Raw genomic sequence first — 11601 nt, 5'->3', positions numbered from 1 at the left:
TGGGTCTAGAGTGTTTCCCCCTTTGAAGAGGGGGATGACCGAGGCAGCTTTCCAATCTCTGGGGATCTCAGACGATACGAAAGAGAGGTTGAACAGACTAGTAATAGGGGTTGCAACATTTAATTTTAGAAAGAGAGGGTCCAGATTGTCTAGCCCGGCTGATTTGTAGGGGTCCAGATTTTGCAGCTCTTTCAGAACATCAGCTGAACGGATTTGGGAGAAGGAGAAATGGGGAAGGCTTGGGCGAGTTGCTGTTGGGGGTGCAGTGCTGTTGACCGGGGTAGGAGTAGCCAGGTGGAAAGCATGGCCAGCTGTAGAAAAATGCTTCTTGAAATTCTCAATTATGGTGGATTTATCAGTGGTGACAGTGTTTCCTATCTTCAGTGCAGTGGGCAGCTGGGAGGAGGTGTTCTTATTCTCCATGGACTTTACAGTGTCCCAGAACTTTGAGTTAGTGTTGCAGGAAGCAAATTTCTGCTTGAAAAAGCTAGCCTTGGCTTTTCTAACTGCCTGTGTATAATGGTTTCTAGCTTCCCTGAACAGCTGCATATCACGGGGGCTGTTCGATGCTAATGCAGAACGCCATAGGATGTTTTTGTGTTGGTTAAGGGCAGTCAGGTCTGGGGAGAACCAAGGGCTATATCTGTTCCTGGTTCTAAATTTCTTGAATGGGGCATGTTTATTTAAGATGGTTAGGAACGCATTTAAAAAAAATATCCAGGCATCCTCTACTGACGGGATGAGATCAATATCCTCCCAGGATACCCCCTGGCCAGGTCGATTAGAAAGGCCTGCTCGCTGAAGTGTTTCAGGGAGCGTTTTACAGTGATGAGTGGAGGTCGTTTGACCGCTGACCCATTACGGATGCAGGCAATGAGGCAGTGATCGCTGAGATCTTGGTTGAAGACAGCAGAGGTGTATTTAGAGGGGAAGTTGGTTAGGATGATATCTATGAGGGTGCCCGTGTTTAAGGCTTTGGGGAGGTACCTGGTAGGTTCATTGATCATTTGTGTGAGATTGAGGGCATCAAGTTTAGATTGTAGGATGGCTGGGGTGTTAAGCATGTTCCAGTTTAGGTCGCCTAGCAGCAGGAGCGCTGAAGATAGATGGGGGGCAATCAGTTCACATAGTGTCCAGAGCACAGCTGGGGGCAGAGGGTGGTCTATAGCAGGCGGCAACGGTGAGAGACTTGTTTTTAGAGAGGTGGATTTTTAAAAGTAGAAGTTCAAATTGTTTGGGTACAGACCTGGATAGTAGGACAGAACTCTGCAGGCTATCTTTGCAGTAGATTGCAACACCGCCCCCTTTGGCAGTTCTATCTTGTCTGAAAATGTTGTAGTTTGGAATTAAGGGTTGTTGTAAGACTGGAGCAGAATAGGTGGAATGGTATCAAATACATCAAACACATGGTTTCCAGGTGTTTGATGCCATTCCATTTATGCCGTTAGTTATTATTATGAGCCGTTTTACCCTCAGCAGCCTCGTGTGACGCACTGATACGGAAATACCAGCCCACCATCATCATCGCACACACTCACACATTTTGTATAATTTGACCACAATCTAAGTGAGTTGGTGAAATATGTTGCTCTCTCTCCCCCTACTACACTCTCTTCTCCCTCCTCCCCTCCACTCAATTCAATTCAAGGGGCTTTATTGGCATGTGAAACACATGTTAACATTGCCAAAGCAAGTGAAGTAGATAATATACAAAAGTGAAATAAACAATCAAAATGAAACAGTAAAACATTACACTCACAGAAGTTACAAAATACATTACAAATGTCATATTTTTTATTTATTTAACCTTTAACTAGGCAAGTCAGTTAAGAACAAATTCTTATTTACAATGACGGCCTAACTGCCTTGCTCAGGGACTGATTTTTACCTTGTCAGCTCAGGGCTTCGATCAAGCAACCTTTCGGTTCCTGGCCCAATGCTCTAACCACTAGGCTACCTGCCGCCCCATATTATGCGCATATATATATATATATATATATATATATATATATATATATATATATATATTTTTTTTTTTTTCCTTGTGGCAACAGGTCACAAATCTTGCTTGGAGGAAAAAGGGGGAGGCTTGCAAGCCGAAGAACCCCATCCCAACTGTGAAGCACAGGGGTGGCAGCATCATGTTGTGGGGGTGCTTTGCTGCAGGAGGGACTGGTGCACTTCACAAAATAGATGGCATCATGAGGTAGGAAAATTGTGTGGATATTTTGAAGCAACATCTCAAGACATCAGTCAGGGAGTTAAAGCTTGGTTGCAAATGGGTCTTCCAAATGGACAATGACCCCAAGCATACTTCCAAAGTGGTCTAATACATTCAATCAATCAATCTAGAGGAACATTTAGGGGCTTTAACCTAGAACTGTGGTTCTAACCTTAACCCAGAACTGTAGTTAAAGCTGCTAATTGTTCCTCTATAACCAATAAAGAAGCACTTTACAAAGCTAAACTCTTTCTATTACTGACATTTTACCAACAGTGATGTATTTATTCTAACCGCTGCATCCTGATAAAAAGGTGTAACATCAGAAACCTGCATTCATCAGCATTTCAGCATGGTGCTCCCCTCACCCAGGGAAGAGCAAGAAGCCACTGCAACTCAGTATTGTTATAGAGCCCCCAGGGTAGACCACATCCCCCTCCAGCTCTATAGACAACGCATTAGATAGATATGCCCCATCTCTACCAACATTCAATCCAGAATTACTCATAGCCAACTGTTCATTGTGGTACAGACATCTACCCATGTTTTGGAATTTGCTGTAATCATAGTCAGTGAATCTGAAGTAGTAGACTCTTTAAAAGTTAGACCTGTTCCAAAATGGATCCATGGTTTTCCACCCCGCCAGATATGCATAAATTGCAGAAACGAGTTCTGAATGGAACCGAGGACGATCCGACCCTTTCTGAAAAGACCCGTGGAAAAACAGACCCGTGCAAGGTTGGGATCCGAGAGACCCATTCAGATCTGAAAGTAGAAAGAGCAAAGAAACCTCTGACCAGGCGCTGCCACCACTATCAACATACAAGCGATATTGGTCAAATGACCCAAAGTTACATGTCCTTAAAAACTGCCTATAACAAAATAACCCAAAAATATATTTAGGTTACTCATGTCAGCTCATCTGATGTTGTAATGTTAGCTGGCTAATGTTAGCTGTCTGACTTTAATAGCAGCTACATTTCACACCATAAACTAAATTATTTGATCATTTAAAGTTGGCTAATGTTGCTCAACATTTCTCTGCCTAGCTAACGGAGAATACGATCCAGCTAACCAGATACTTAAAATACTTTGCCCACCACTTTCTCACGTTACCTATCAGTTACCGTTCAGGGGGCGCGCTGCTGTAACCTCCTCACCTAACGTTACCTATCAGTTACCGTTCAGGGGGCGCGCTGCTGTAACCTCCTCACCTCACGTTACCTATCAGTTACCGTTCAGGGGACCCGCAGCTGTAACCTTCTCACCTAACGTCACCTCTCCGTTACCGTTCAGGGGGCGCGCTGCTGTAACCTTCTCACCTAACGTCACCGTTCAGGGGACGTGCTGCTGTAACCTTCTCACCTAACTTTACCGTTCAGGGGACGCGCTGCTGTAACCTCCTCACCTAACGTTACCTCTCAGTTACCGTTCAGGGGACGCGCTGCTCTGCCTTTCCAGAGCGCCCTAATGCTGTAACTAGTCAGTTGGTCGTCTCGGGTGCTGCATTCTGGCTGAGCCTTGGATACAGCAGCCGGTATATTGGTTGAGCCTTGGATACAGCAGCCGGTATATTGGCTGAGCCTTGGATTCAGCAGCCGGTATATTGGTTGAGCCTTGGATACAGCAGCCTGTATATTGGCTGAGCCTTGGATAAAGCAGCCAGTATATTGGCTGAGCCTTGGATAAAGCAGCCAGTATATTGGCTGAGCCTTGGATACAGCAGCCGGTATTATTGGCTGAGCCTTGGATAAAGCAGCCGGTATATTGGCTGAGCCTTGGATACAGCAGCCGGTATATTGGCTGAGCCTTGGATACAGCAGCCGGTATATTGGTTGAGCCTTGGATAAAGCAGCCGGTATATTGGCTGAGCCTTGGATACAGCAGCCGGTATATTGGTTGAGCCTTGGATACAGCAGCCGGTATATTGGTTGAGCCTTGGATACAGCAGAGTATTGCGCCAAACGCGGATCACTCGTTCGCTTACAGCCAGTAGTGTTCCAACCCTCCCAAACTTTACTCATCGGATCTAAACGAATCACGCAGGTCACCTATTTTGTATTAAAAACGGCAAATTTCGCCATAAGGTGACTAGTTTGCATCCCTGTAAATGAATGTTACAATGTGAATTAAAGTGTAATGTTTCCAGAGTTCATAAAGAACTATGATTGTTGATGTTTCATTGTACTGTAAATCCTATGGATGCATTGTTACAGAGAAACTGTTATTCTGTTCAGCTGTTGTTGTAATGGTGAGAGGTTAGCATGTCTTGGGGGTATGATATAAAATGCTAACCTCCCCTGTTATTGTAATGGTGAGAGGTTAGCATGTCTTGGGGGTATGATATAAAATGCTAACCTCCCCTGTTATTGTAATGGGGAGAGGTTAGCATGTCTTGGGGGTATGATATAAAATGCTAACCTCCCCTGTTATTGTAATGGTGAGAGGTTAGCATGTCTTGGGGGTATGATATAAAATGCTAACCTCCCCTGTTAGTGTAATGGGGAGAGGTTAGCATGTCTTGGGGGTATGATATAAAATGCTAACCTCCCCTGTTATTGTAATGGTGAGAGGTTAGCATGTCTTGGGGGTATGATATTTGTGCGTCTAACTTTCTCACTCGTCATTATTCACGATTTATCAGGATGATCCGTAATCATAGTAGCATGTAGAACTGTTTAGAAACATTCTACTGTTATTTATTTACAATAAAAAATTCCTAAAATGACAATACATTGTTTACCATTCATTTCTATCAAAAATAAAATTCTGAAACAACCAAAACAAAAAGCAAATACATCAAACAATGTGTATAGTCACAAGCTTGATATACTCATTGCATGATATGTGACCAAATACTTAATTTTACTACTTTACATACATAAGTACATTCATCCCGATACTTTTGCTCCCCTAAAATGGGGGGACTATGTGCTGTAATTTCTAAATGGTTCACCAGATATGGATGAAAATACCCTCAAAATAAAGCTGACGATCTGTACATTAATCTCATAGTAATTGTTTGATTTCAAATCCAAATATTTGGAATATAGAACCAAAAGAAGAAAAATGGTTCACTGTCCCAATTATTACAGAGGGCACTGTACAGTCCCTAAGGCAAGTATTCCTACACCTCGACTTCATCCACATTGTCACTTTACAGCCTTTTTCTAAAATGGATTCAATTCATTTCTTTCCTCATCAACCTACACACAATACCCCGAAACAACAAAAGAGAAAACAGGTTTTTAGACATTTTTGCTAACAGAAAAACCTTATTTAGAGATGTATTCAGACCCTTTGCTATGAGACTAGAAATGGAGCTCAGGTGCATCCTGCTTCCATTGATCAGCCTTGAGATGTTTCTACAACTTGATTGGACTCCACAGAAGAACACAAAGCTAGTTTTAGTATCAGTGATGAAAATGAAGCTGGTTTAAGTATCGGTGATTAACATGAAGCTGGTTTAAGTATCAGTGATTAACATGAAGCTAGTTTTAGTATCGGTGATTAACATGAAGCTGGTTTTAGTATCGGTGATTAACATGAAGCTAGTTTTAGTATCGGTGATTAACATGAAGCTAGTTTTAGTATCGGTGATTAACATGAAGCTAGTTTTAGTATCGGTGATTAACATGAAGCTAGTTTTAGTATCGGTGATTAACATGAAGCTAGTTTTAGTATCGGTGATTAACATGAAGCTGGTTTTAGTATCGGTGATTAACATGAAGCTGGTTTAAGTATCGGTGATTAACATGAAGCTAGTTTTAGTATCGGTGATTAACATGAAGCTAGTTTTAGTATCGGTGATTAACATGAAGCTAGTTTTAGTATCGGTGATTAACATGAAGCTAGTTTTAGTATCGGTGATTAACATGAAGCTAGTTTTAGTATCGGTGATTAACATGAAGCTAGTTTTAGTATCGGTGATTAACATGAAGCTAGTTTTAGTATCGGTGATTAACATGAAGCTAGTTTTAGTATCGGTGATTAACATGAAGCTAGTTTTAGTATCGGTGATTAACATGAAGCTAGTTTTAGTATCGGTGATTAACATGAAGCTAGTTTTAGTATCGGTGATTAACATGAAGCTAGTTTTAGTATCGGTGATTAACATGAAGCTAGTTTTAGTATCGGTGATTAACATGAAGCTAGTTTTAGTATCGGTGATTAACATGAAGCTAGTTTTAGTATCGGTGATACCACTTTATATTGTAATACATTTTGAGTTCTGCTGTATTTTTATATCGATAGACTTTATTAAATCAGAAACACACCATGAGACAGCGTTGTGTTTTAAATGGTTTATTCATTTCCTCCCCATAAAAAGTAACACTGCATTGTTTGTTATTTTTACACAGTCATGTTTTCTTTCCAGTGAAATGTCATATGTTTTCTACTGTTCTCCGAACTCTAGAGGTCAACCTGCTGGCTTGTGCTGCGGAGATATTCAACTATAAATCACAAGCAATGTTCCATCTAAGATGAAGCACGAGATTTAACTTCACTCAACTTTCTAGAGTTTTCTCCCTGTAATTCACTCTCTCAATGTTTCCCTTTACTGTGGGAATTGTCAGAGAATCAATGAAATATTAACCGCTTTCTATGTAACATACCGAAACAAAACTAACTATGCAAGACTTAGTATGCAAAACTAACTATGCAAGACTTAGTATGCAAAACTAACTATGCAAGACTTAGTATGCAAAACTAACTATGCAAGACTTAGTATGCAAAACCAACTATGCAAGAGATTGTGTTTCAGGCAGAACCCACCAGAATAGGAACTATGACTCGTCTTCTACACAAACCACACATTGGCTGCTACTGTGGGCTGAATGATACAACAGCTATTTCCATGTTCAAATGTTATGGGATGCATTTTCTCCATTGTTTTGATGGTAGGCCACTCTGGTAGGCCTACATTATGATCACATAGCCACAGGAGCCTACTTGACCACTGTCTGAAAATGTAACTGTAAAGCCGGTACAGCCTCAGTAAACGCGCCGGAAGTTGCACAGAACCTTCACAACATTCAACAAGTTTGTGCTAAGCAGACCTGAAATTTGCTCAGCGCCTAAATTATTTTAAGGGAACATTGATCACAAGAACCAAAACTCCTCCACACTGCTGGAAGAGTATGACTTATTAAATGTTAAATCCTGTCAACCTTCCAGGTGTCTTTTTACAACCAGGGTTCACCTCAAGACATCCCAAGCCACAGTAGCTTTATATTCCTTCAGTTCAAATATGTACCTCATCCTTCCTCACAAAATGACAGAAAGGAGGGGAGGTGGAAAGGCAGTGTTTGAGTGGATCTAAACAGGGCCCAAATCCCTCAATAAGCACAAGATAATAGCTAGCTATTGCATACTACAACTGAAGCAGCAACACTGTTCCTTCATTACCATCCATCAAATAGGAAAAACATGATGAAACACTTCCTTTAAACATGACATCACACACAGTAAAGAAAGGCTGCGTCACAATATCATGGAAGACTGAGAACAAGAAATGCTAAAGTAATCAAGTGTTACAAACATGATTTAATTCTGTTTCTAAAAACATTTCAATGTGGGGTGCTGATCGATGGAGTTAAATGACAAAAATCTGAAAGGTTGAAAAATTATTGAGGATAAATTTTTGTCCCCTGGGCAACCTAACCCAGAGAGAAGGTTCTAATGTCCTAAAGGCTCTACTGCCCTCTCCTGGTGACAGCCGGTACTACCCCAGCCTTCTGAATGTTCTAAAGCACAGTCGCTGACTGGTCGATCTTCAAGGTATTCTTAGTCAATCATCAAACATGTCTGTAGAAAAGCCAACGATAAAGGCTCGCTCTCCTTTTTTATTCATGTTGCACAGTTGTTAGTAGGTGCATTGATTCAGAAGCCCTGCACACCGGCTAGGCAAAGTGTTCCCATTTTGAAACATTTTATTTGTCTGAAAAGATCAACTCCGCCTACTCTAAAGACTGGGAGATCTGTAGCTAAATGGAGCGTGCCTGAAGATCTTCCATGACCCATGGCCACAGCAGTTTGATAGGCTACTAGCCTACATAACATTTAAAACATTTTAGAATTATGACCAAAGACCGTCATAGAATAGAGCAAAGAGCTGCTGAGTTTGTGTATTCAGACTGTCAACTGTGTTTATTCAACACTAATACAAAACATAAAACACGCTTCTCCATACTTCCGCTCACGCTGTAAGCTGCAATGAATGAGTAGCCAAGTGCAGCGATAGCCCTGCGTTTTATCATTATTAGCAGCTTGTCGAGTCTATTTTAATATCAAGGAATATTTCACTTTCTCTGGTCACAGGAACAACATGAATGTGTGCATGAGGCAGATGCGGTGCGACTCAAGTTTGGCCACCAGATGGAAGACGGTGTCCCCTCTCTCTTGTCAGTCTCACGGGAGGAAAAGGAGAGAACAGGGACCGTGAGAGGTGAACCCTCTGCTGCTCTCTCCCTCCCTCCATTGAGACTAATGCAGTGTTCAAAACAACTGGGAACTTGGAAATCTCTGCCTTCCGACTTCAGTGTGTTGAAGAAAACTGGGAACTCTGAATGTTCTTTTTTTTAGATCCGACGGGGAACATTTGTTTTGAAGGACATCCAACTCGGAATTCCCAGTCGGAAACTCTGGCATCTTTCTAGAGGTCCGACTTTCCAACCTGAAGATCACTGACTTCATATTTTTGACCTAGTTTTATTTTTCTCAAATTCCCAGTTGTATTGAAAGCACCATGACCATAAGATGCAGGTACCATCAGTGCAGTAAAATAAAAAAGCTAATTATTTTAATTAATGCTCCACAGTGCCTTGCAAGTGCTATACCAACTGATCTATTTTGTTATCAAGGCTCGATATTTGAAATATAATATGGTCGAAGAAGAACAATATTGGCAGGCCAGGCACATAGCCAATATGCTGTGATAATGTATTAGGCCTACTGCACAATCCTACAGAACAGTTTTTATTAGGTTCATGTTACATTAAAGTCATTTAAGGAAAAACAATCTGAGCTGTAGATCTTGGCTGACTTGTTGACTGAAAGTGATTTTGAATCAGAAAACGTGAACACTGTTCTAAATACTCTACTGCCCTCTCCTGGTGACAGCCGGTACTACCCCAGACTGCTGAATGTTCTAAAGACTCTACTGCCCTCTCCTGGTGACAGCCGGTACTGCCCCAGACTGCTGAATGTTCTAAAGACTCTACTGCCCTCTCCTGGTGACAGCCGGTACTGCCCCAGACTGCTGAATGTTCTAAAGATTATACTGCTCTCTCCTGGTGACAGCCGGTACTACCCCAGACTGCTGAATGTTCTAAAGACTCTACTGCCCTCTCCTGGTGACAGCTGGTACTGCCCCAGACTGCGGAATGTTCTAAAGACTCTACTGCCCTCTCCTGGTGACAGCCGGTACTGCCCCAGACTGCTGAATGTTCTATAGACTCTACTGCCCCAGACTGCTGAATGTTCTAAAGATTATACTGCTCTCTCCTGGTGACAGCTGGTACTACCCCAGACTGCTGAATGGAAGGACTTACTGAATTAACGCTCATACTGTATCTGTAGACATAGGACCTCAAAATAGTACCCTTTACCTTAGTGCACTATACAGGGAATAGGGCTCTGGTCTAAAGTAGTGCACTATATAGGGAACAGGATTCAGTTTGGGACATATTGATACAGTATCTGCTGATATGATACAGCACTAAAAGAAACGCCTGTGTCTGTATCTGCCTGTCCGCCTGCGTGTCCGCCTGCCTGCCTGCGTGTCCGCCTGCGTGCCTGCGTGTCCGCCTGCGTGCCTGCGTGTCCGCCTGCGTGCCTGCGTGTCCGCCTGCCTGCCTGCGTGTCCGCCTGCGTGTCCGCCTGCGTGTCCGCCTGCCACACACACAGAGCTAACTGTGAGGACACACAATTCAGTCCCATTCAAAATCCCATTTTCCCTAACCTGTACTCTTACCTTAACCCCAACCCTAGCTCCCAACCCTTAACATCATTCTAACACTAATTCTAACCCTAAACCATCTAGAAATAGGATTTGACCTTGTGGGGACTAACAAAATGTCCCCAGTTGGTCACATTTTTGTTCCTTTACTATTCTTGTGGGGGACAAAAATAGTTAAACACGTCCCCACACACACGTCCACACACTCACACACACACAAAAGGTTGTGTCTGTCTTCAGAAAGATGTTCAAAGTGCTTACAAAAAGCTTCTCGGCTAAACTGAAAAGCTTAGCGATTGAAATCACATCGTTGTGCTCCTCAACTAGAAATCTACATCATTACAGAATCACAATAGTCTCTACATTCTACTAATCATTAACATTATAAAAACAACACTATCAATCATTCTGATCACCTATAATACTGTGATTGATCGTACCGCACACAGGATCTGGGAAGCACAAAGACTGATGTGATGACATGACCATTCAGGTATGTATGAAGACAGTGTGTAGAGCTGGGATAGATACTGGATGTTGTATATGTGAGCTCAGAGACAGTAGTCCTCTGTGTTATAGCTCGTCTACTGTAGAGGACTCGGCTCAGTTTACCAAAGGTACCTAAACCAGAGGGTGTGTGTCCAGATCATGTCAGTCTCTATACAGCAGGGGTTGGCAACAGGCGGCCCACGGGCCAAAACCAGCCCGAAAGTGATTTTTTTGGGCCCCCCGAAGTAGTAGTAGTAATAATAATAATTATAGTAATAATAAGGGGATACAGGAATTCAACAAAAAATTATTTAAATTTAGGAAATGTGCTCCCAACTATTCTCAATGTAATCAAGGTATGAAATGATCATGTTCTCTCTTTTTGGGCTTAGTTGTGGTGAATTTACAGTGTTCAAATTATTCTAATTATGTTGTTTCAGCCCCTCGACCGTGACTACATTTAGTTGCCTACCCTGCTAAACAATATCTTCATCCATCTTAGAAACATCCGTCATGGGTGTGGCCTCACTACTCTCCTCCCCCCTTTCCTTCTCTCCCTCCAGCATGGCCGTGCACTCCTCCTTGGGTCGCTCAGTCCCTCTCCTCTCCTCCTTCTCTCCCTCCAGCATGGCTGTGCACTCCTCCTTGGGCCGCTCAGTCTCTCTCCTCTCCTCCTCCTCCTTCTCTCTCTCCAACAGCTTGTAGTTGATGCCCATCCCTACGAAGAGGAAAACTGAGGAGATGATGAGGATGATACCACAACACAGGTAGGTCCACTGGTAGTCACCATAGAAGTCATAGAAACGACCTGGAGGGGGGAAAGACAGAGGAGAGAGATATTTCACTTTTGTATATTATCTACCTCACTTGCTTTGGCAATGTTCATGTTTCCCATGCCAATAAAGCCCCTTGAATTTAATTGAGAGAGAGG

The 11601-nt window shown here is 42.4% G+C and overlaps 1 protein-coding gene across 1 annotated transcript in view; it reads right to left on the bottom strand.

Annotated features, from left to right (window-relative positions):
• Positions 1 to 6510: 6510 nt before the first annotated feature.
• Positions 6511 to 11601, bottom strand: part of LOC109869469 (monocarboxylate transporter 1) — a 48442-nt gene continuing 43351 nt past the window's right edge. Inside the window, exon 5 of the mRNA XM_020459647.2 lies at positions 6511 to 11478. Coding sequence (XP_020315236.1) covers positions 11147 to 11478 — 332 coding nt within the window. The 3' untranslated portion in view covers positions 6511 to 11146. The remainder of the gene's footprint in view (positions 11479 to 11601) is intronic.

The sequence above is a fragment of the Oncorhynchus kisutch genome, linkage group LG24 (genome assembly GCF_002021735.2).
Source record: "Oncorhynchus kisutch isolate 150728-3 linkage group LG24, Okis_V2, whole genome shotgun sequence".
In the NCBI taxonomy this organism is placed as follows: domain Eukaryota; kingdom Metazoa; phylum Chordata; class Actinopteri; order Salmoniformes; family Salmonidae; genus Oncorhynchus; species Oncorhynchus kisutch.
Note: the sequence above shows the minus strand (reverse complement) of the source record. Positions and strands in the feature narration are given on the sequence as shown.